The sequence below is a fragment of the Gallus gallus genome, chromosome 1 (genome assembly GCF_016699485.2).
Source record: "Gallus gallus isolate bGalGal1 chromosome 1, bGalGal1.mat.broiler.GRCg7b, whole genome shotgun sequence".
Classification (NCBI taxonomy): domain Eukaryota; kingdom Metazoa; phylum Chordata; class Aves; order Galliformes; family Phasianidae; genus Gallus; species Gallus gallus.
The window spans coordinates 95,346,884-95,373,547 of NC_052532.1; the positions used below are offsets into that span (position 1 = coordinate 95,346,884).

The following is a 26,664-nucleotide window of genomic DNA, read 5'->3' on the forward strand; positions in this document are numbered from 1 at the left end:
TTCTATTAGCAGATCTTTTTGAACTTGCACTCTATTTCTCTCTTTATTTATGAATAGATTCCTGGAAAGAGTGATTTTACATTCACAGCTTATGGATGGAGTAGGAGGATGTGTTAGATCACATGCAAATCTCTGGTGACTTTGTCACCCCTACAACACGAATTTATTGTCACTCAGTATGCTTGCCTGATTTTTTTTAAATATCTTTGAAATCTCCCATGCTAGCCTTAAAAACAGGATATGACTACTACATTTTGTATCTTATTTCAGCTTTTAAATCAAATTAATAAAGAAACATCTCCACAGTCTGAATGTGTCAAAACAATGTTGCTTTGAAAGCATTTCATGCAAAAACAGTCATGTCTTGTTTTAAGTCTTAGTCCATGGAAACTATCATCTTACTAAAAAAAATTAGACTATACCAGCCTTTTGGTGCTTGTGAAAATCAGTCCTTTCTCCCAGAGCGTCTTTTTCTGACCTTTTTCTTTCAAAAGAATTTTTGGAATATTGAATAAACTACCAAAATATCTTCAGTGGACTTTTTTCATTAATAGCTTCCTTTTTTAAAATTCCTACTTGGGTGTGAAAAAGACATTTGTATCTGTATCCACTTAATTCTTAGTAACATTACACACAGCACTCTAGAGTTGAAAATGCAAGGCCTTTAATAATAAGGGAAGGTACCAGACTTTGTTTAAAAAATAGGAATGAAAGGCAAATTGTCTCGAAGTCATTTAGTGGGCTAGTAAATTCAGCATAACTCCTGGAAAAGAGGAGAGTGTGAAAAGCTGCTCTGCAAACCATATTTTATGTCCATCCTTTCTCACTGGCTTATAGAGTCATACTGTTGTAAATGTGCAAAATGATATCATGTAAGAAAGAAGAGGGATGAGAAAAAACAAAGAAGAATACTTCTGAAGTGTTTTTTTCTTGATGATAGAGAAAGACAGTTCTCTGTTTTCATTTAATTATTGCTATATTTTAGAAAAGAGGAATGGAGCATCATGCTAGTTTTCCAAAAGGTAGATAGCTATTATCTTTAATAAAGATTGTTAAAATTGAGTTAACTATGTAATGCAGATTCAACAGTCTTTAAGGTGTACTGTTGGTCAAAATAAACAAAATCCAAGAATCATAGATTAATAATGTAGTTGGCAAAATTAACTTATATTTATGAAACATAATCTGACAGATCATAAATTCCATAAAGCTATCTGTTGCTTAAGTATGCTTGAGTTCTTTTGCTCTGTAATCCAACTGTTACCTTTGTACTGTTTTTTTCTGCATACTTGTTCACTGTGGTGATTGCTGTGTCCATTATTGAATTTCAGTCACTACAATCGTGAGAAATGTATAATAATTTAAGCTTTTAAGTAAGATTTTAATTTAAGTAAAGAGGTACTTAATATAGATTATGCATGAATTTGACTTGTTCCTGGGATCTGAGCAATCTTGCTCAGAACCACCTTGATTTCTCTGTATTGTGCTATTCTGACATTCTGTTCTTGGAATAAGTGTTCAAAATTGTCTTGTGCTAACTGACAGATGGTGAACTAGTGAAATGTACAGCTATTAAAATGTTCTGGTTCATCAGTTTTATTGCCCTTTTGTCAGGAGTTACTAGTCCCTCTGCTCAGTTAATAGAGCCACTTGTTTGTGTGATCTCCAATTTTCCTTTAGGCAAAATCAGTCAGGTTAATCTAAATTACTTAAACCAGTTATTTAAACTAAACCAAAGTATTTATCAGTAAATGAATAGGGAACTCTCTTCCTCTATCATTAGTGGCAGTAGTTAGTGACTGTTGATGTTTGGTGGAGGAAGAAAGTATTTAAAGCCATTGCTGTATTAAGAGTTGTGTTGGAGATTTATATCTCATCTAGCTTTCTTAGAAGCTCCATGTTGCTCACCATCCTTGCAGCCTTTGAACTCCTTCCATGAAAAATTGCTGACAATATTTGAGAATGCCTTCACTGTTTAGTCAAGCAAATGAGATAGCATAATGCCACAATGGTACAGAGAAAGTAACTAAGATCTTTGTCTTGTTTTACTGCATATGGCTTTGATTTTTTTTATGATGTTAGTGACTGAAGAAGTAACCCAGAAGGTTGCTTCAAATGTAACTACTTATCTTGAGGAAAAAGAAAATTTCTAAAACAGGCATAGTTATACAACACTGAATGACTGAACATGAATATGACAATAAATGACACATTTTTCTGTAACTTTCCTGATAAAATGTAGTTCTCTTGCAAATCATAAACTTACATGTCTGTTTGCGTATGGGTAAGTGCTAATAATTATTAGTGTGAAATTATTTGCACCTTTATCTTTCTGTTAAGATAGATCTTCTATTTTATCAAGAGCCTCTGACTTTACTAGAAAATGAAACTAGAGAATGAATAAGCCTGTAAAAGAAAGAAGATAATTAAGCAGATGTAGCTGCTTATCTTGACCATATTCTGCTTGTACCTTCAGGACATGCCTCAAGTCCAGTAACGAAAAACTCAATATTTTAAGAAGCTGTTTGCAATCAGTTATATTCACTTTATTTATTTCTCATTAAGCTTACTGGAAGTCTTCTTTTATCTCTGTTTAAGAGAGAGAAGTCAGAAGTTAAGGCAGCTAGCTTCAAGAAAGAAAACTGTGGTGCTTTGGTCTCATCAGAAAGGAGGTGGATAGTTCAGGGGAAATGAGTTTGCCTCCATACTACCTTGTTCTGTCTTAGTGAATCCAATGACTATGAAAACTGAACGTTATATTTCTGTTCTTGGGATACCTGACAAAGAGTCTCATCTACCCATAGGTGGAATTAGCATAATTGCATTTTGCTGCTTAAATTAATTTCCTCCAAAGGTTCCTGGATATAAATGCTTCAGGACTCACTGAAGCAGGAATCTCATTGAGTACCCCCTAACAGACATCAGAGTTCTGAAGGAATTTTTTTGAGTATAGAAAAAGTGGTTTTCCAGGGGAACTATGATTTCTTTGGAGTTGCTGCAAATACTCTTTTGCCATCTTCATAAGTTATTGTGGACATGTGACTGAGTCACTAGACATTCATTGCCCTGACAAAATTTATCTGTGAAGTACTTTATTGAAAAAAAAAATCATAATTAAAAAAATATATCAAACAATTAGATTTTTGACCTTTCAAAGCATATGTTGCTTGGTAAGCTGGAGGAGAGAGGAAAATGCTTATGGTTTTGAGCAATTTTACTGCAGTGGTCATGTCTCTAAAAAATATTTCCATTTTTCTCAATCAGTTGTGTTGACTGTTTTCTAAGAACTAAATGATGATACTTTCCTCCTTTTATAAAGGGAAACCAATCCCACATCCTTTCTTCCGAACAGTAAGGTAAAGAACCTCTCCCACGCTTCTTACACTGACTAGAAACTCTGATATTTCTCTTCTTACTAGCACAACTTAGACTTTTCCCATACACATTTGTGTCTTCTGAATTGTTTACCTTTCCATTGGTTACCTATATCTTGAATTTGTTGAAGTGAAACTACTTTAGAGTGCTTTGTGTGGTATAGACTAGGGTTTCAGAAATTTATGTTTAGTAGAAGTTGAAATTTATTCTTTGTTTCTGCAAGTCATCTGGAACTTCTTCATTGTATTGAATCTTCAAGTACCTCCAAAAGAAACAAAAACAAGTTATTCAGAAATTGTTTTTCTCCTTTTAGCTCTCTCTTCTTCAATGTTGAAAACTAATTTTAATCATATGCAACAGTTTATGCTCTGGGATATAATCGTCACATATCACCTTAATTTGGAATAATGAAGAAGAGTAATGCAGAAAATATGCTGCCTTGTATTTCTCAAGGGCTAGTGTGGTTATAAACATTTCCTGCAGAAAGCAGATAATTTTAAAATGTTGACAGCTAGAGGTAATATTGTGTTAAGTAGCAATGCAGTGGAATGAAGAATGGTGTAGCTACACAAAAACTGTATTTACTGTTGAAACTATTAGTTCTTTAACATGCCACTGAAAGGTCAGCCTTCAAGAGTAATGGAGAAACTATTGGAATGAATGTTAGGAAATAAATTGCAAAGGATGTGCTGGAAGAGCATTTCAACTTTATTTTGTTCATAAAGAGACAACAAAACTGCCTGCTAGATATGTTTCTTTCTTAAAAGAGTAAGAATTAAGAATTCTTTAAATACGTAATTTTCTCCAGTCAGAGAATCATAGAATGGTTTTGGTTGGAAGGGACCTTGAAGATCATCTAGTTTCAATCCCTCTGCTGTTCTTTCCCCCCTCCCTCGAGAGGAAGTTGCTCAAAACCTCATCCAGCCTGGTCTTGAATGTCTCCAGAGAGGGGGCATCTAGAACCTCTCTGAGCAATCTGTTCCAGCGTCTCACCACCCTCTCAGTAAAGAATTTCTTCCTAATATCTAGTCTAAATCTGCCCTCTTCCAGTTTAAAGCCATTTCCCAACCTCCTGTTTTTACATGCTGTTATAACAAGTTCCTTCCCGTCCTTCCTGTATGACTACATATGTACATAATTACAAAGCTTGTGCAGGTATGTAACTTTTTTATATGTATGAACATATTTAGGTAGTGATATAAATCTTGTGTGTATATGTGTATGTTAAACTATATAGATATCTACCTATATATGTACACTTAACATATTTGTAAGTATTATAAAGGCTTTATATTTAAGTAGAAAATGTACTTTTTTATTTTATATATAAATAAAGATGAAGAAAACTTGTCAACTCTGGAAATCTACTATCAAACTGTAAGACTGTTAAAATTCAGTAAAGGTTGTAGCCCTGGCTAGCTGTATTCCAAAACTTTCCAGAGGTATATCAGCAGTTAATATAAAGCAGGGGTCGTTTTCAGTAGGCAGTTTGGATGCAGGCAGCCTGTTTTGGAGACTGAAGGATTTATATGTGGAATCTGTTCTGAACAGCATGTCCTAAATCACACTTAGTTTTCTAGTAGGGATTCAGATTAATGCCAGGTAATTATTAGCATTTAATATAATTTACTTTGTGTTCTCTGAGATAGTGGAATGGGGAGAGATTTGTCTTGTGTGCTGAGTATTTATAGTTGTTTTACATGGAGAGTGGAAGAGAGAAAGGCAACCAGCTTATTTCTGTATCCTCTCATTTTGCTATACATGTTTTTACTTGAACCACTTTGATTTCCCCCTTTTCTTGTCTTCAGTTCATCCTGTAAACAACCCCCCAAAATGCATTTTTATTTTATCTTGTTATCAATTACAAAGTTCTGGTTTATATTCTTCAAAGTTTTGCTTGAGTAGTTCTTTCAACAGCTCATCAGTCAGTGTCTTAAGAGTTTTAGTCTCTTGTTAATATGGTTATTTATTAGGGTTTTTGTGCCGGCAAGTTCAATTTACTACTTCTTTATTTTTATTTTTATTTTTTTTTTACTCCTATTTCTCTCCCTTGCTTGTCTCTAATTACCATTAACTAGTTATGTTTACAGTGCAAATGTCTTTAAAGATTAGATCAGAATTTTGTGTTCAGGTAGTGCCCCCCCCCCCCCCCCCCCCCCCCCCCCAAAAAAAAAAAAGAGTGTATATATGTGTATGTGTGGGTAGATAGAGAATTCTATATGTATTGTACTCAGGCTGTACTCTTGACTGACAGTTTCATAGCTAATGAGGATTATAACTGTTTAAGAATGTCACTCTTAAAGAAGTATTGTTATATAACATAGGTCATTTTTTTTAAAGGAAACTCACTCATCGTAACACAATTTCAATTAAACTGAGTGATGAGTGTAATAAGTGGCTTACACACTGTGTTACTTAATAGGATAAACTGTTACAAATTTAATTTCTTTGAGATAAGTTTGTGATGAATTCAGAGGGCCTATTTGAATTGTGCAACAAATACATTTTAGTAGGTCTCAACATAACCACTTCTTGTTTGGGTTGCTTCCTATTAATCTTTGAATCTATGTTCAGGTAAACTCCATTTCAGGCAATCTTAAAGCTTGAATATAATAAAATGTGAAGCATCACTATATTACCTTTTATACTTGTGTATAATCAAACAATTGTGTGGTGGCACCAGCTTCTCCAGTGAGAAAATAAGTTGAATTGAATAGTTACAGACCTCTTATTCCAAGCAGAGACAGGTTGTAAAAAAAAAGTGGTGATGCTCTTGAGTGTTTTGGAAGGATTAGTAAATGAAAGAAACAGAATCACAGAATGGCCTGGGTTGGAAGCGACCTCAAGGATCATGAAGCTCTAACTCCCCTGCCACAGGCAGGGTGACCAACCTCCCCATTTAATACTAGACCAGGCTGCCCAGGCCCCCACCCAATCCAGTCTTGAACACCTCCAGGGACGGGGCATCCACAACCTCTTTGGGCAGCCTGTTCCAGCACCTCACCACTCTCATTGTAAAGAACTTCCCCCGGACATCCAACCTAAATCTTCCCTCCCTCAACTTAAAACCATTTCCCCTTGTCTTGCTATTATCTAGCCTTTCAAAGAGTTGACAAGAAGCTGCTTTCCAAGTGACATAGGTTGGATGACATAGGCAATATTAAGCTCATATTCAGAGCTGTAAGAACTGCTTACATGGTTCTTTTTAGTTAATGTTATATGCCTTTATTTGTTGAGGAGGGGCACCACTGTATAATTATTCTTATGTGACTGGGATAGATGCTAAACTGCATGCTGAAAAGGGAGAAGGTGTAGAGATGTGTGTGAGAGAGAAGAGATTAGAAAACAGAAGAGATTACAAACCAGAGCAATTGAATATGTTTTCTATTGAAGAGAAAAAAATGATGTCCTGGATGTCTGATGGTGCCTTGTATGTCATTCCCCATCCCCTATCCTCTAGTGAAATGCAATAATGAGTTCAGTTTTCCTTTTTTAAACTTTTATAGAAATCCATCCTCCTCCTTTAAGCACAGGATGCTGTACAGTGAACTAGGTTTAGTCAGAAACGTTTTCTTTAGTCCTAATATCTGAAACATTAAATATTCTGTACATACTTTCAGTCAAAGCTTAATGCTTAAGAGGTATAACAATCATGTTTCTTCTAGGTTGCTCAGAAATTGTTAACAATGTATTTTATTTTCTCTTTTATGTGTATAGAGATTGCAAACAAAATTGGGAAAGTGTTGGAACTGAAGATATTGTTTACATCTATGTTTCATTGATATGCATGCAGATTTCCATATTGGTAAATAGCAATTACCCTCTGATACAGGGGAGTACAAAAATCCATGGGACAGACTCGGATTGTTTGCAGTTGTTCAAAGTTTGCTGAAAATAAATGATGCCTCGCACAACCTATTGAATAGCATACAGAATAGTGTCTTTATTGTTCTGTAGTGGAAAAAGTTAAACCTACATGTACTTAAACATCAAATACAGAAGATGCTCAACTTATTTTGGAATAGAGAGAAACTGAATCACTGCCATGAAAGATGGAAAAAAAAAATTGCTTTATCAGTTTAGTCTGTCTACATTTTTTCTGAATTCCAAGGCATAAGGAAATTGTCTTGCAACATCTGCAAGATTACTTAATTGTCTAGGAAGGTGACTGCTTCTACCTATAGCAGAAGGTAGCAAAGATCTATATCCATGCAAACTATATTCACAGTGTATTTAAAATATTTTTAGTTACGTTCATATAAGTAGTGAGAAGGTCCAATAAAAGTGGTATTAAAACCTGTGCTTCATCTCTAGCACAGTAATATAATTTAGGAAGATAAAAGTGGGTTTTGTGTTGTAGACTTCACAGCAATACCTAATGAGCTTGTTTATGTAAGACTTGTATTGTAAACTGTAGACATGTTAAAAATTAACTAGTTTAAAGTGGTGTGATTTGAGGAAAAAACCCTCAATTTCATAGAAAGATAACTGACAGATAAAATAACTGGATCAGTAAAATAGTATTTTCTGCCTAACTTTTATTTGGGAAAAAAAAAAACTCAATGTAAAAAACAAACAAAAAGCCTCCCAAAAACCAACTACCCAAAAAATCGATTCAGAAATAAACTTCTACTTTCACTGTTCTGATTTTTTTTTCCATTTTTTTCTAAAATCTGGATGTAGGCATTGTATTCTTAAAATATAGTAATTTGGTCAATCTACTGTTTTATTCCATCCTATTGTTTTCCTCTTGTGTCCCTCAAATCAAAGTAAACCAAAAGCCAAACTAACAAACTCCTAGCAGGTATTGTGGTTTATTTTTAATAATAATTTTTAAGACAGGAACTTACTTTCTATATGCTTTCTCTTGATTTCTATTAAAATGGAGCTTTCCTATCCCTGAATTCAGTAAAGGGAAATGCTCTAAGGTATTTATTTAATACTCTGGATCTGTACTTTACCTGGCACTGTCTATTTCATTTTGTTATAAATTAAATGCCTCGTCTCTACTGTCATCCTGTTTGAGATGGCTCACTCAAAATGCATGCAAAAAGCCAATTTTCTCTCTTCCCCATCTTCATTTTAAGTAAGGATTCTGGTTATAATTAACATAACACAAGCTAAGTGTATCTCTTCTTCCCTCCTCAAATTGTATTTGAACATTATCCAGCTGCCAAATTCATTAGAAGTGTCACTGTAGACCCTGTAGACCAGGTGGGATCACAACTAGAGTAGGTGATTGTGTTTTGATTTATATTCATTTCTCCACATAGCAAATGTGTCTAAAATACTAATTAGGCAAAACAATTTAAAAATAATTGAGAGCAAGATTTTAGCTAGCAAAGATTTCTGCCTCTTTTTTTTTCTGCCTGTAAATGAGTCTGTTTTTCCTCAGCTTGTTGAAAACGGAGAGTATTATTTTGAATTACTTTTTTTTTTCTTTCTCTCTCTCGTTAGATTTTGTTAGATTCTACACTTAATCTAATTCTAAGTGACAGTAGGTATCCTGATATATTTATGTGTAAGGTGTGCCTTTAGGAAAATGGTAGAAATAAAACTTGGCAAAAATCATAGAATGTTCTAGTTACTTCTTTATTTGTTTGGTTTTAGTACTGTGACATCTAAGCATTTAACCCAAATTTTAAGTTGTTCAGTCTTAGAGAGTAATTTGGCACAAAAGTTTGAGGTTAGATTTAATCCCGTTTTTAATTAATGACTCGCTTCCTTGAGCACTGCAATGAGATGATGTTAGTACAAGATTCTGGGGCCAGAAGGCTTTCTTGAAATCTCTCTTCAGGCTTTTTTTGAGGTTCTCTTTTCAGGACCAAATTTATGGACCAAATGTGAGCCTATGCTTTGGTTCTGCTGTGTAGGCACCAAACCTGAACCACAAGAGTGGGAACTCCTTGGGCTGTACACCTACAGCTTTTCTCTTTTTTGTACTTACTAGTAACAATCCTCTATTTTGGCAATAAATGCTTCTAAATGTTGTAGAATAACTGTAACCTTCTTAACTAAGCCATATTTTCTTTATTCTTCCCTCTTCAGTTCTACATTATACAACTCAAGCGATGTTCATATTTAATATGCTTTAAAATGATGTAAGTAGGGTTCAAAGTATAAACACTGTTCTACAGCTCACAGCAGCGGATGATATTCTGGTTGCCTGCTGCACTGTCTTCTCCAGTGCAGTCTTCAGAACTGTTCACAAAGCAGCTCCTGAACTCCACAGAGTTCACTACAGAGTTCGTTGCTCTTTTTTGTATGTATATGTTGTTTTTTTTTCCTCTCTCTTTCTCTAGTTATTCTTAAAGTGAATTATAAACTACTTCAGTTTTGAAACAGCTTTTAGCCCACAGTCAGTACAGCAGAAGTAGGATAACTGGCTGGGGAGTGATTCAGATGTCCAGATATGTGCTTTGCTGTGTTTTAGACTGCTTGTCCTCCAGCTGCTTTTCCAGAATGGTGGGGGTCATCTGTCAGTTTTGTTCCATATCCTGTGCTCCAACCTCATGCAGGTACCTTGGATGTTCCCTTGCATCTGAAATGGCACATTACACCTATGTTTGGATGATGAGACAATGGCCCTTTCTGCCACCCAGTGTTTAAATCTAGTACAGACTTCAAAGTGTGTTTTACAGGAAGCAGAGATGACCATAGTAATAGTTCGCATAGTTTACTTATTAGTTACCATATAAAAAGGATAGATAGGATTTAAAAATTGCTTGTATAGTCACAGTATCCAATAAGACACACGAGGAGTCTTTGGCCAGGCAGGTATCAGTCAGTTAAGAGGAGGGAGTCTTCCACTGCTTGATATAAAAGACCTCTGGTGCTGGGTAATCCTCTTCAGGCTCACTCGTTTTTTTTTCACCTCTTCTCTTGAATCCTTGAGCAATCCTAATCTTAACAAACTTGTGCATAACTTTGCATTTCTTAACTTTCATAGCTCTATTAAGACTTTTTTGCTACTGTCTCTCAACTATGTGATTTCCTTAAAAGTTTAATCTATTCTCAGTTGAGAATAGTTGATAGTTTATAGTTGATCCTCCAGTCATGGGAATGGGAGAGGGAAAGGTGTAGGGGAAAGTTACAAAGCAATTTATTTACCATATACAAAAGAGAGAATTCTCCAAATTGCTGGTAAGTGGCTAAAGTGAGCTCTCCTGCAACTTTTGGGGACTTAGCCAAATACAGTCAATATTTTTCCAGCTGCATTTATGCAGTAGCAATGACATCCAGTGGCAGGTCATGTTTATCACAAATGTGTTTTTCCTGCAGAGATGTCTTAGATATCTAGCTTAAACTATGGCCAAAATTAAACGTAATACAGAAACAGCTGTCAATGAGCTCAGTCACTTTTGTTGTTGTTGTTTTTGTTCTGTTTTTTTATGCATATATGTTTTTAATGTACATTGTGAGGTAATTATCATAGGAACAAAAGTGTAGATTGAAGGTTTTTGTCATGATACAACTATGCTTATTTCGATTTGTATTCTACTAGCCTTTCTTCAGTAAGTACAGGAAAGTTCTGTGTTCACTGTTCCTATAGTATGCATTAGCATTGGAGTTGGATTTGAGTGGCAAAAATTCCTTCTTAATGACTAACAGTTTTAAGAAAGCACCATCTGTGATGCAGTAGTGAGATTTGTATTTTTTTTTCCCCCAAAGGTCATGTATTTATTTTGCTTATAGAATGGCCTTTTAAAAAGCTGCTTCTGTGTGTCATTAACACTACTTCTAGTAGAATGGACTTTTTGAAGGTGACTATAAAAGCACCAAATTACTTTACAAAAACATAAATGCTCATATGCTTTTGAAAATCTTGATGTCTTTGTATTTTCCTCCTTTTGGTTATTATTGTAGATGCTGGCAAGAAAGCACTTTCAATTGCATATTTGGGGATGAAGTGTTAATAAATTCCTTTCCTTGAGTGGAAGAAGTAGTGGAAGCATCAACAGAAGGCATTGGAATTAAGTACAGTAGATTTGAAATGACTAAAATAATAGTGCTCTGTAATGTTCCAGCCATGAACATATGAGTATATGCAGTCTAGCCTTGTTATATATAATTTTTAATTAACATTCTTCTAGAAGCTTGATTGTTTTACTGTGCTGTACTGATATGACAAAGAGGCTTTAAATACATGGATGTTCTGAAACTTAGAAGATCATGTGCGATTGTATAAATTTCCTTGATGTATCCAGTTTTCTATAGTAACTTGCATTGCAAGCTTTACATGAAGCTTCTGAAATGTGTGTTATAATAACAAATTAATACAAGAGGAAGAAGCACACTGAAAAATTGCAAGCAGTAGTTCTGAATTTTGTCAAGTAGTCAATCTTAAGATATAGAGGTCACCGCTTGTAGCCAGTTGAATTAATTCTTCTTTTGAATAGAAACAATAACTCTTATCTGAAGTTAATTACAGTATTTCAGTAAAGATCTGAAATTAGGCTAGATTCAAGACGCTGCGAAGAATCATTTCTCATCGTTCTAAATGTCATAATGATCTTGCATTTAGTAATCCATGCTTAAATTGACATCTTTCACAGGATTTCTTATGTTATTACTTGACCAAATTGCACGAGCAGTTTAACAGGTGCAATGAATCAGTTGTGAATAGGACCTTTTTGCTGTGAGGAAAAAAGGTTGATGGCTATACAGATTGGAGATTAATATCACACTTGGAAAATATCACACTTGAAGCAGGGAACATAGACTTTATCCTAGTAGTGATGTATCCAAAGAACATCAAAGTTGGAGAAAAATTAGGCATGATACATCTCATTGCAAGGCAAAAGAATAGAAACATTAAGAGAACATTTAGAACATTGTCAGTTTATTTGGGTTTGTTTTTTTTTCTTTTTTACTCTAATGTGTGTTTTACATAACTAGATTCCAACTATCTATATGTTATGGTAAGAAAGACACAAAATGTATAATAATGGGACAAAATACTTAAGAGCCATAGAAAGTAGAAAACAATCAACTTTTAAAATACTGTATGTGAAGTAACAGTTTTCCAAAAGTCAAGAGTGTATATAAGGTAAAAGTGTATATTTTTGTTACCTCTTAGGTAATGCCTATATATTAAGGGATAGAATCATACAATCATAGAATCTCAAAGTTGGAAAGGATCTACAAGATCACCTAGTCCAACCGCCCTCCCATTACCCTTGCTACCACAAGCCACTAAACCATATCCCATAGCTCCTCATCCAGATGCCTCTTGAACACTGCCAGGGACGGCAACTCCCTCACCTCCCTGGGCAGCCCATTCCAGTGCCTGACCACCCTCTGAGAGAGAAAGTTTTTCCTTATGTCTAACCTAAACATCCTCTGCTACAACTTGTGGCCATTTCCTCAGGTCCTGTTTGTTGCTTGGGAGAAGAGGCCAAACCTCTCCTCATCACAGCCTCCCTTCAGGAAGTTGTAGAGTGCAATGAAGTCTCCTCTGAGCCTCCTCTTCTCCAGACTAAACAATCCCAGCTCCCTCAGCTGCTCCTCATAAGACTTGTGCCCCAGATCCCTCACCAGTTTCATTGCCCTTCTCTGGACACGTTCCAGGGCCTCAATGTCTTTCTTGTAGTGTGGGGACCAAAACTGAACACAATGCTCAAGTTGCATCCTCACCAGTGCTGAGTACAGGGAGATGATTACCTCCCTGCTCCTGCTGGCCACACTATGTCTTCTAATGCAGGCCAGGATGGCATTGGCCCTCTTGGCCACCTGCATATAGATCATCTGATCTGGAATTAGATGCATAGACAATCAATGGTCAATACTTAGAGTCAAGTTCACATATTTTTAGTACTTTTCCTCATGTTCATTTGTTCTCAAGAGAAATTAACTGATAAGGACACCACATTGGATCATCAGGGTCAGTAACAGTGACTTTGGGAGAACTTCTAAGAAGAGCAAGATTGACCTCAACATCTCTTAATTTTAGCTAAACAAAATGTTAGAGCCTTTGTCTATTTACCTAGTACATTTTTAGTCATCTTAATTTAACTTCAAAACTAAGGTAAAGCATCAGAATCTCTATTCACACAACTTCTATAAGTTAAAAGTAATTAGTAACAAACTTCTATAATTCATCTTCTCAGCACCAGTAAAACAAACCTCAGTGAACACGCTGTGCTCTCGGTATATGATAGCACTGAAGAAAAAAGGGTAGAGAAGGGAGTTAATTGAAATGACAGCCCAAATACTAAATGACATCTGAAAAGTGCATCCCTCAGATTTTTTGATGGATTTTAGAAGAAATAAATCAGGTGCTGTTATTTATGCTGTCAGCACTTTGGATGTAATGATACAGACTGACTCTGTAGCATGCTTGAACTTTTCATTTACCTTACAGCATAAAAGTAATTTTTCAAAGAAGTATTTTGGAATTGGCATCTGTTAAAAGTTTATTTTCAAAATCACTTAGTTTATGTATAGAAAATGTGGAGTGTGGATAAGCTCTCTTTTTAAAGTTTCAAAGAAATTTGGTTCTTGAAAGTGATTTTTCATGTATTTCAACAAGTTCATAATTGTAATTGACGGTGTCCACAGATCTGTCATCTAGCACTACATAGCTGAATTTCTTCTCCTCTTATACTGTTTTTCTTAGGAATTGAATGAATAGCCTGCCCCCGTGCCCTTGTGTTCCTATTACAGATGGGCTTTCTAAGCTCTGGAATCAGCATAGTTTCAGTTCTTTCCTTGTTTTGCAGAAGAGAAGATGCTCTGATCTAGGTATGAATTCAAATTTAAAAAGTGTGAGAGCGTTGTATGGATGCATTCTAGTTAATGTGAGATTCTGTACTGACAGATCCTCACTGAATAACACTTCTTTGCAGCAACAGATGAAGTAGCAATTTTAGAAAACTGCTACTTAGGAATATTTTCAGAATTACTACTTTTATTTGAATGAAAGATAGACCTACTTCTAAAAAATCATTTCCCCTGAGTAATTATTAAATATGTATCAAGTCAAGGTCAGGGTGGACCAGACCCTGAGGAACCTCTGATCTAGCTGTAGATGTCCCTGTTTATTGCAGGGGAGTTGCAAAGGAGATGGCCTTTAAGGGTCTCTTCCAAATCAAACGATTCTATGATTTTTATAAGTCTAATAAGTGCATATTGCTATTGTATCTATTTAGAGTGATGTGAATGAAAGTTTCTTCTCCCTGCATAACAGCAAACTTATGGGAGTCAGGACTGATGCTTTCAGAACGGGCATTGTCTGATACGGGACTCTGGAACTCTGGCTGAAACTAAATTGCAAAATCCTCTGCATCTCCAAATGTTGTACTTCTTTACTCGTAAAGGAGAGGGGGGAGACCTTTAGTTGAATAAAATACTCTCAACTAAAGCTAAATGTGGAAAACTACTCTGGTGATTTCATTTTTACTTAGAGTAATCAATATTTTATTCACCTCTCACTTAGTCTTAGAATATCAAGTTATGGCTTCAGACTTTCTAAAACAACAATTAATTCTGAGTGATGAAAAATAGCTTGATCATAATTAATTTTGATGAATATAATGCAGTGCTAATGATTCTTAACTAATAGTCTTTGTGAACTGTTCTCTTTTTTTTTCCTTTTGAATTTTATTAACCATCTTTTCTGCAGGAAGAGTTGGATTATTAGTTATCAGAGTATGCAAGAACTGCTCCAAAGGTAACATCTCCTATTTTATTACGTTGGCCACAGACATCAGAGGCCGATGGTGATGGTATGGTGGCAGAGGTTGAAGCTTCCCACCAATATTCTGTTTCATTTTGTTGCTGTGTGACAGATGGCAGCAGAGGGGCAGTCTGATAGAAAAGTGCCTGACATGGAAGTGTATGTGAAGCAAAGGTGTGTAATTAAGTTCCTCCATGCAGAAAAAATGGCACCCACTGCCTGTCAGCAACACTTGCTGTATGTTTCCAGAGACCAAACAGTAGATGTGAGCACAGTGAGGTGGTGCGTGGTGTGTTTCAGCAGTGGCAACAGTGACAGTGGGTCACTTCCTCTAGTGCAGGTTTTTATTAGTGTGGCATGCAAGCTTTTGTTCATTGCTAGTGCAAATGCATAGCTAATGATGGTGATGATGTCTTGGACTCCTCATGACAAGAAAGACAGTGAGGCCCTGGAACAAATTCAGAGAAGGGCAATGAAGCTGGTGGGGGGTCTGCAGCGCAAGTCTTATGAAGAGTGGCTGAGGGAGCTGGGATTGTTCAGTCTAGAGAAGAGGAGGCTCAGGGGTACCTCTATAACTTCCTGAAGGGAGGTTGTGGTGAGGTAGGAGTTGGGCTCTTCTCCCATGTGGCTAGCAGTAAGACTGGAGGGAATGGCCTCAAGTTGCGGCAGGGAAGATTCAAGTTGGACATTTGGAAATACTTCTTCTCCAAGACGGTGGTCAGGTGGTGGTATGGGCTGCCCAGGTAGGTGGTGGAGTCACTTCCCCTGGAGGTGTTCAAGAAACATTTAGAGGTACTGAGGGACATAGTTGAGTAGGAAATATTGGTGATGGGTGGGCGGTTGGACTGGATGACGTTAGAGGTCTTTTCCAGCCTTGGTGGTTCTATAATTCTATGATATATTAATCAGTGCTGCTCTTATTAGAATAATAATTATTAAGTTATTTATATAAAAATATGAAAATATAAATAAATATATAATTATTATTTAAAAAGTATAACTTCTTTTAAAGAATTTCTGCTTCTTTTTTTCTCTTTAGTATTAAAAATACATGTATTTGTGCCTATAGATAGGGTGAGCTAGACCTGTGCAATTCTGTATGCAATTGATTTATCAGTGTTTAACTTCTTATGTTGCTTGTTACAAACTTATATGATCTAGTTCATGAAAGGACTTTGGATCTTTCCTGAACAAATGCTTCCAAACTTAAAAATAATCCTTCTTTCACCTTCTTAGGATATTTTATAATATTACTTAAGTATTTAACGACAGTTTCCTGAAGACTTATTGAAAATCGGAAATACTTTTGACCTTTTCCTTTGTAATCCAAGAGATAACAACGGAGCAAAGATGTCTTCCTACAAAAATATTTTTTAAAAAAATATCCATTGTTTGTGTACTACTGTAGGAAGCTTTTAGTCTTTCTGTGACTCATTTGAAGTAGTCTTTTAGCGTTATAAAAATGTTGGTTTTATGTTGAAAAATCCCGAATTCCTATGGCTAAAATTAAAATCTGCCTGGGCTTACACGTGCTATTCATGTGATCTTACACATGCAAGATTCCTACGTTTCTTCAAAAGAGATTCTGAAGAATTGAGGGGCTCAACTACCTTCTTTGTTTGTTTTATTTTTAGCATCGTAACCTCTCATGCTGTTCAGTTTAATGGAATAGCATTCTATAAAACCATATAAAGCATTTTCCTATCAATCCTTTTCAGTATTCTCTATCTTTTTGTGAAAATGCTCATAAAAGCTGAGCATTTGATACTCAAATATCTGACCAGAAAAAGATTAAGTTAGTTTGTTAATATTTGTCCACTTTGTGGTATTTTGGCACCTCACTGTAACAAGGATAACTGGTCTTCCTGTAGATCTTTTTTTTAAGTCCATGAGGGCTAGTTGGCTTTTTAAAAAGTTATTTTCCAGTGACAAAAGACTCCAGAGGGCCACAGTATAGGCTGTGAGATTACAGGAAACTTTTATACTGCAGTTTTTCACAATCACTAAGTCATCCTGAGACCCTGATTCCTAATCTAGTGTTTCAGACTTCCATACTTAACTGCATCCTTAAGCCTACCTCAGGGTAGGCTATGTACTTCAGGCCACTCTAGTCTTCAGTCACTGCTGTGTTCTCGTGCAGACATCTACTCTTCAAGATTCAGTAGAAACATGATTATCTAGAACAGACACAAATAGGTCTTTGACAAGTCAAGCAATCTAGCACTGCCTCAGAGGGATTTTGTATCTCTTGAAATTAAGATCTGGTTTGCTGTCAAATGTCTGCCTCTGAGTACTTCACCTTTGCTCATCTTTTCTGATTTCAGATGTGTAGCGTTTTTGTTTCTTTATTGATTTGGCGTTCTTCCATGTGTCCATAATGAAGGTCTTTCTTTCCTTTCTGGTGTCAGAGTACTGTTAACTTGTGCATTAACCTGAGCTGGCAAATCACTTTTTTCACTGCATAGCAGTTCCGGTTTACCAAAACCTTTCATCCGCTTGCGGTGACCTGTGTGCATTCTTTTTTAGTAGAGAGCTTTCTGTTCCACTTTTGGGTCCTAAGATCCTGCAGTGTCAGTCAGGAGTTTCTTAGTGAGGGCTGGAAGGAAAGCTGGCTGTGAAACCTTTAGACAAAGCTACTTAATTCACAGTTGAGAAGGTTTTGGTTGTCATACTGGACCTAAAGGGAAGATAAATCTCAAAGAGTTGTACTATTACTTGTGTTATTTAGTGTAATGTTTTTTTTTTAATGTGAAATAGCATTTAAAAGATAAAGCTATTTTGCACAGTAAAGATCAAAGGTTATAAGTCTGGTAGCATTGTCAACATCTTTGATGTATCTCAGAATATAAATTGTATGCTTTCAGTGTTATGAATTCCATACAGGTAGCAAAGTAAGCATAATCTAATCATGTAAAACAGAAAGGTCATGATATGGATCCATTTCTCTTTAAAACAAACAAACAATCTCACAATGCATGGAGCAGAGTGATAAAGTGATAAATGATTGTAAGTAGTAAGTGGGTGTTATGGTTTCATTGATTCTATCACAAGTGATGGGGCTTCACACCCTGCCCCTTTTTTTTACCTCTTCCAGAGGGGAAGAAGTATGAATGATGTGACCAAGATAAGGAAGGATAACTAATTTACTACAAATGATAAGTGAATGTAAGACAACATGACATGAAAATGAGTTACAGGTAATAAATCAAATAAATGGGAGAGAGAGAAGTTTCGAGAAGTGCAACTGTAAATGGAAGACAGGTTTCTTCCCCATCACTGTGCTCTCCTACCTCTTTTACCCAGAATCACAAAACATGCGGAGAATACTGGAGACTTTTGGGAACTGTAGTCTGTCTCTTAGTGTATCTTTCTCTCACAGAGCTGAAACTCACGTAAGAATAGCCAGTGCTGCCAGGACCCAGGAAGTGCAAATAGCTGAGACTGCTATGAGCTGACTGAGGAAAGTGCAGCTCTCAGTACCATGTTCCAGCACTGAAGAGCTTGTCACATGATGTCATGTTATGGAATACTAATAAAACCAGGACAGTGGGGAAGGAAAAGACAGTGGGGCAGTAATTAAGATATGTAGATCGTCTCCCATTTATTTCTATGGAAACTATTGCAGGTACAAAGAATATAATAACACTTTTTGATAGAGCAAATTCACAGCCACAGAACATTGCTTTTCAACATAGTTGCCACCATTGGCTATGCATTTTCAGCAGCAATGAACAAGAGCCTGCATGCTGTGCTCATAAAAAAAAAATCTTCATGGCTGTCTGGAATGTGACTTGTCTTCCATGTTGCCATTACTTTTGCAGAAATGCATAAACCACCACCTCTGTGTGCTCTCATCCATTGTTTGCTCACCAGAAATATCCATAAACATTTTCAGCAAACATAGAAGAATGCCAGTAGGTGCCATTTTTTCTGCAGGGAAATCAGTGACACACCTTTGCATCTTATGCATTTCGATGTCAGACGCCATTCTGTCAGACTGCCCCCCTGCTGCCATCTGTCACACAGCAACAAAGTGTAATGGAATACATGATGGGAAGGTTCAACTCTACTTCCATACCATCAGCATCCACCTCTGATGTCCTGGGCCAACATAATAATATAGGAGGCATTACTTCTGTCACAGCCCTCCTGTTTTATAAATGTGAAAAAACCTTGGAGGCTAGACCTAGAGCTAATATTTATTTTAAATTCAGAGCTTTCATGGGAAGAAAAGGTAGTTCTCTTCATCAATGATATTACTGAAGAAGATGTGGATAGATCCTATTTAATGATCCAAGCTCTCTCTTAAGGAACTCTTGAGCCATTAGCATTGGGAAGGTGAGGGAATTGTAAGGTTATTCTTATAATCCTTCCCAAGAAAATATAATCATGATGTGTGTAATGCAAGTAGCATCTTTTCAAGTTTTGTGCAAATAAAGATGTATTGTTGGAATTGTTAGTTTCAAGCTTCACCCACGTCTGAGATTGTGATGGACAGAAGTAAAAACTTATTTGTATAACCTCTTTAGTTCTCCCTTTGCCCTCAGCTCACTTTCACAATACAACAGCTTGACCAAAAGGATTGTGGCAACACTGATTATCTATTGAGTTGACAGTCTATGCTGGAATTTTCTTTTTAAATAAAAAAGATTTGTTCATATTCATTTAATGATATTTAAAATACTGTCACACTAAAGAATAGCTCAAGAATTCTGTAAGACTGTTGCAGTCATTTTGAAGACTTCCATCAGCTACATTCTTCTGTAACTGGAATGTAATTTGAATGTAGAAACTTTGTCAGTCTTTCCTCAGAACTTTTGTCAATTGTCTTCTCTTTATTTTAAAATCTTAAAAACTCAATGCATGTTGAACTGTAAAATTTTAGTATTTTGTAACTTCTCACGTGCAACTAAGATTAATTAGTATTTTTTATAGTCAGAAGACGCTTTCTTCTTAGAAGTTATTTTGTGTCTGAATGTTATTTTTGAAATGTAACTGAACTCACTATTGCTGAAATGTAATGGCTTATTTCGCTGTTTAAAAGGCAGCCATAACAGTGCATTCCCAGAAATCCTATCTTTGCACAGTTCACTTTCAAGACATAATGCCTTGGAATTCCAGAGTGAATTGTTATTTGCTCTCTTTATTAGCAAAGGAGGTAAAAGAATAAATAACGAAGATGACTTACACAAAATTTCAGAGGTTTTCTGCTGACCCAGTTGTTTAAATTCCTTATCACCTTGTGAAACCAGTTCATCTAAGCAGATGTGTGCTCATTTCACTAAAAAAGTGGATTTCTCAGTTGAAATGCATAAGTTATTTTTCACTGGGGGGGACAAAAAGCAAGATTTCCCTGTTTTGAATGATATCTGAGTGAGTTCTCAATTGCTTAAATTTCCTATGTTGTAAATCATTTTGTTAAATGCTAACACAGCTTTTCTCTCTCTCTCTCTCTCTCTTAGTTCTTGCAAGGAATAAAAGAATGTTCTCAATTTTATGACATGTAAAACTGCGACAAACTGTTAGGATGTAATTTAATGCACAGCTTTTGCCCAAAAGAAATTACATTCTTAATGAATGCTATCCTGTTTGTATATCTGTTAAATTATGGGATCTATTTCTTTTAGAAATGCTACTGAATTATTGCTTATATTGTGCATGTGTTTCATTTATGCTATGATTCCACAATTTTTTGTTACTTCTGTCAACTTCTATTTCTAGTGCTGCTGCTCCCATAAGCGAATTGAATTGGATGAACTAATGAATCTCTGTATGATTTGTTATTTGCTTGTTTCTTTGAAATTGTTCTTCTGGCTCTTGTTTTGGAGCTATGTTACCCTATAGGGTGACAATTACACCTTAGAACTGCACCCTAGAAATTTTCTTCAAACTCTTGTTTTTGTTTTTTTCTTTTTTCCCTCCAAGTTTATATGAGAAACAGATTTCATCTGTTTGTTTTCTTGTTTATTTATTTATTCGTGATCTTCTCTCCTATGTGCAATCAGATGGCTGGAAAACACCGCCTGCTCCTACACAGGTTTTTAAAGTCTTTGATTTCTAACTAATGTTTTGATTCAGCAAATCCATCTTGTTTACTCTTCTCTGTAGTTGCTTTTTAATGTAAAAGTAATTACAAATTATTTTTCATACTTCCTTTCCATCTTTTTCAAAAGATCAGTCTTCAGTGTCATCAATGTGGGAAAAATTGCATGTTACCCATCTTGGGAATTCTGTATGTGTTTTACAAATCCTATTCATTGTCATAAGTGCTAGAATGTTATAAAGTCAAGCAGTCTGTAATGAGGAAAACCAGTTTCTAAGACTTGGTGCTTGTGACAATTCATCTACTCTTTGTACATGTATTATCTTAATCATGAGAGATTATTTTTATCACTATGCAGCTATTGATGATGTGACTCATAGTGCTTAGCTTACAGCAAAGAGCTGACTGAATATTTGATGCTGACCAGGAAAAGATTCAGCAAGCACTGGCAAGATGTTGCATTTTGAAGGGACAAGTTTGCCAATTCACAAAAATGTTGATATCTTTCTAGTCTTTTCACCATCAGAGCATTATCTTTTTTTATTGTTCACTCACTGCAAATCATCTCACCTAAAAATAAGAAATATCTAAGAAGTTCTACAGACAAGATGTTGGGTCTTCCTACTATAATGTTATCTTGTAAATTAAATAATTCTGAGGAAAAAAGTTATCATGTAATACATACTCAAAAAGGTATTAAATGATTGAATTGAGACAACACATTGATTTGCATTTCCTAGCTTTGGAATTTCTGGATTAGTAATATTTCTGATTTTATATGCACAAATATTTATATGCAATGCATGCAAAGAAAACGAGAAATGAGAGTTTGTTATTCAATGAGATCAGGATTTTACCAGGTTTATAATGAATCTAGGATGCTCCTGTATTTTATGATTTAAAGCAACCTTTACACGAGGAGGGTTCTGGGAGGAATGAAGGTGGAAATGTTTCTTTTGTAAAAAAAAAAATAGAGTTTGTCCCATTTGTTGTAATAGCCTCATGAGTGTGCTGCCTCTATTATCTGATAAATTAAATATAGAAGAGATCAAGAATCTCCTTCACTGGCTGATTCCATGTATGTGCATAGATAAATTACAATAATGATGCTAACAAATACACCCTGAGTTAGGTGTACTCCTTCCATCTCACCCTGCCAGAGGATGATGAGTGATGTGCCTTGCATGCTTCTGTGTAGCTTGTTCTATTCCCTGAGCTCAAACTTGGTAGTGGGTGGATTGTAGTTATGCTCTATTGACAAATGTTGTATGCATGGGCAAAAAATACCTCATGGGAATGGTTGAGGTGGATGAGCTGTCCCGAACCTTAGCTTGCAGGAGATATACTTGTTGCAGCCTGTACTGAAGGTATCAGAGTACAGGAGCACAACACAGCACAACCAGTGGATACAAGATAGAAGTGGTTTTGAAACTACTGAGATGAGTGTGCTGGGAGTAGGAAGACTTTTAGAAACTGTTCTACTCTTTTTTATAAATTTTGTTCACAAATGCCTCTCTGCTTACTTTGGAACTTCTTTTATATTTTCGATTTACTGTCCTTGCTTTCTTTGTGTATTTATTACATCTCATTCCCGTTGTTCTGAATTGCAAATAATATCTCTTCTATTTCCATTAGTTTGTGCTTTAAGCAATTTCTATACACAGTATGTGATATGGTGCTAGTAATTTACTGATAACATGTGATTTATGTGTATAATTGGGGGGGAAGAAAAAAATACCACAGAAGTTTTTGAACTTCTATTGGTCCTAGAAATTGCTGTAAATCTGTAACATCTCAGGGAGTTAATCTTAACTAACATAATTTCCTTTCCATTTTTATAAGGTCTATTTCCACAGAGTATAACCATTTTTAGAGATGCAAACTATATGTACAGTAACACATTCTGTATTAAAATGTGTTAAAACACTAACCTATAAAGATATGTGTATGCAGATTGTAATTTTTTTTATAGAGTATGTAGTATATTCAAGTAGATGCACTGTGTAAGGAACCATAGGTCCTTCCAAGGTTTCTAAAATTTTCTGTTAATGTTATTTCAGCTGGGAAGTTTTGAGATTCCTTTTGTCCAATCTGAGAATGTGGATCGAGGATTATGGTTTTGATGGCTTCCGATTTGATGGTGTTACGTCTATGCTGTATCACGATCATGGGATTGGTAAGTAATTTAATCAGTTCTGATGTAAGCAGTCCTGTTGCAGTTCTGTTGTGGAAACTGTGATACAAAAATTAACTGAATACTCAAAAACTAATCCAGATTTGCCAATGTATTTTTTCTACTTCTATGAAGACAGATTTGAAATTTTGAATAACAATTTACATATTACAAAATATATTTTTAAAATGTATCTTTTTAAACTTCCTGTCTTAATAGGCAAAGAATTCAGTGGGGATTACAATGAATATTTTGGCCTAGATGTGGATGAAGATGCTTTGTGTTATCTGATGCTGGCCAACCACATGATTAACTTCTTGCATCCAGACTGCATAACAATAGCAGAGGTAAAATCAGAATTTTCCATACTCAATGAAATTAGTATCGATCAGTTTGCTTTCAGATGTGATTTCCTGGTAATTATCAAATCATTCTGCAGGGACTCAAGAAGTGACATGAGCCGATAAATATTAATTAGAGGACAGACTGTGCCTTGTGGGGGTGGAAAAACAACTGGAATACACATATTGGGAATTTTCTCTACATTAATGGGTCATTAACTAATGCGAGGATTTCTATTTTCTTTTTTTTCCCTCTCTCATTTTTCTTGAACTTGTAATGAGGTTTGTTTTTATTAGTTTGTTACTTTTACATGATTGCTATTTTTCACTAGCAATTCATGGTACTAAAGATTAACAGCCCTTGTGCTGTTTTGCATATTTTGAATTATATTGGTATAATTGACAATTACCTTTCATAATAAATGTGATAAATTTATAAATACTGAATGTGTATGATAATTTATATTTAGTGTTAAATTCCTTCAGGTTTCTGAGGGAGTAAATAGGCAATATTTTAAGTCATTTGAGTTCTCTTGAGGATTCTTCTGTTGTTATATTTAAATAATCCTTTTCATTAAAAAAAATATCTCTCATTATGGGACTATATAGACTGTTAATGAAACTATTTTTTATTAGAGTTCCTAGTTCCTTTTCAGAAAACAAAATCATGGTACTTATGTAAGTTTACATTATAGACTAAAAGCTTAATGGAAGGCCAACAAAACCGCATCTGGTAAGCAGTTAATAATAAATGGTCTCATTACTCTGTGAGTAAGTGAGACGGCTTATTTTCTACGAAGCTGTAGATTATAAGCATTCTTACCAATGAAATTTTGAGTTCAATCTACTCGTATTTCCAGGCTTAAGAACTCTGTTATCATGAGTTGCCTCATCTATTTCTCTTGCTTGTGTTGAAAACTGCTCCTGTTTCAATACATCAGTCTTCAGCCCTTGGGAGTCACTGTACAAAATACAAATTTGATCCATATGGATCAAAAGGAGAAACTGCTGGCATAAATGAAAATTACAGAATAGACAATGAAGAATTTTTGTTTGCCTATAGTGATGATAGAATGAATGCCATAGGAGTAAAATATGGTTTTGCGTAACCATAACTAACCATAATATATAGAATCATTGAATGGTCTGGATTGAAAAGGACCACAATGATCATCAAGTTTCAACCTTCCTGCTATGTGCAGTGTCACCAACCACTAGACCAGGCTGCCCAGAGCCACATCCAGCCTGGCCTTGAATGCCTCCAGGGATGGGGCATCCACAACCTCCTTGAGCAACCTGTTCCAGTGCGTCACCACCCTCTGTGTGGAAGAACTTCCTCCTAATATCTACTAATCCTCCCCCTCTCAGTTTAAAACCATTCCCCTTTGTCCTATCTTTATCCACCCTTGTAAGCAGCTGCTCCCCCTCCTGTTTATATGCTCCCTTCAAGTACTGGAAGGTTGCAATGAGGTCTCTCCGGAGCCTTCTCTTCTCCAAGCTAAACAAACCCAGTTATCTCAACCTTTCCTCACTGGAGAGGTGCTCCAGCCTTCTGATCATCTTAGTAGCCCTTCTCTGGACCCCCACTCCAAGAGCCCCATGTCCCTTCTGTACTGGGGGCCCCAGGCCTGAATGCAGTACTCCAGATGGGGCCTCACAAGAGCCGAGTGGAGGGGCACAATCACCTCTCTCTCCCTCATGGCCACCCCTTTTTTAATGCAGCCCCAAACATAGTTGGCCTTCCGGGCTGCAAGCGCACACTGCTGGCTCATGTCCAGCTTCTCATTCTTCCAGAAACCCCACATCCTTCTCCGCAGGGCTGCTCTCAAGGAGATCTTCCCCCAGTTTGTATAAATACCTGGGATTGCCCCAACCCAAGTGCGGCACCCTGCACTTGGCCGTATTGAACCACATTACGTTTTCATGGGCCCACTTCTCCAGCCTGTCCAGGTCCCTCTCGATGGCTTCCCTTCCTTTACAGCATATGGAATCTCTAGATTTATTTACCTTGACATGAAGATATTTACATAACGAGATTGAATATTGTAGAAAATGCTGTTTTAGTACAGAAATTTTTTTGACAGCCTGTCTTATTTTTAAAGCTGTGTGAGCTTTCCTTCAATATGGCTATTCCTAAGCTTAACTCTTCTATTAATTTTCTTCAGCAAATTGAAAGAGTGAAGTTTTATGTGAAAATCAGAAATACATAAATATTGAAAAATACTTCAAAAGAAAACATAAATTTGTTCATGTTGAAAAGTAACTAAGATAATCTAGCCTTGCCTCTTGCTTAAAATAGGTTCAGAACTGAACTTACACAAGTTCGGGTGCTCAGAGATTTTTTTCAATTGGTCTTGAAAACCTACACGGATGTGTCTCCCACTGCCTCTCTGGACAGCCTGTTTATTTAACCTCCCAATTATTTACATTTCTCCTTATATCCATTTAGAACCATCTCTGTATTGATTTAGTACCTGTGTCGCTCATTCTCCTGCTGCCTAACTCATTACAAAGACTGTCTTCTCAGTAGCCCTGAAGGCACTGACTGCTGTTAGGCCCCCTGAAGTCACTTCTTCCTCAGGCAGAACAAGGCCCAGACTTCAACATCCCTTTACAGAGCAAGGGCTCCAGCCCCATGTCCTGCTAACCTCCTGATAAACTCCCTTTGGTTTGGCAGTGTCTGTCTTTAGCTGGGCAGGGAAAAAAGTGGATACTGTTTTCTCTGTGGTCTAATGACTGTTTAGTGAAGTGTGATAATCCCTTCCTTTGATCTGTCTGTTCATTCAGCAGAGGATGATGCCAGCCATCTCTGGTGCCAGGACAGGCTGCTGACTCCTGTTCAGCATGCTGCCAGCCCAGGGCCTTTCCAGCAGAGCAGCTCTCTGGCTTGGCAGGCCCTTGCTTGCCCTGATGAAAGTGGTTAGTCCATGGGTGTCGAAACTTTTGGCTTGCCTGGGTTGCATTGGGTGAAGAGGAATTGTCGAGTGGCATATAAAATAGATAATATACTTAATATGTATAACTAACAAAACTTTTTTTTTTTAATTAAAACACA

General features: G+C 36.2%; 1 protein-coding gene across 5 annotated transcripts in view; it reads left to right on the forward strand.

Moving 5' to 3' along the window:
* The window catches only part of GBE1 (1,4-alpha-glucan branching enzyme 1), a 182,777-nt gene that overhangs the window by 83,706 nt on the left and 72,407 nt on the right, over positions 1–26,664 (forward strand). For all 5 annotated transcript variants that reach the window (XM_015298401.4, XM_040653426.2, XM_015298424.4 and 2 more), the window contains 2 exons: positions 23,156–23,271; positions 23,488–23,615. In XM_015298401.4, coding sequence (XP_015153887.1) covers positions 23,156–23,271; positions 23,488–23,615 — 244 coding nt within the window. The remainder of the gene's footprint in view (positions 1–23,155; positions 23,272–23,487; positions 23,616–26,664) is intronic.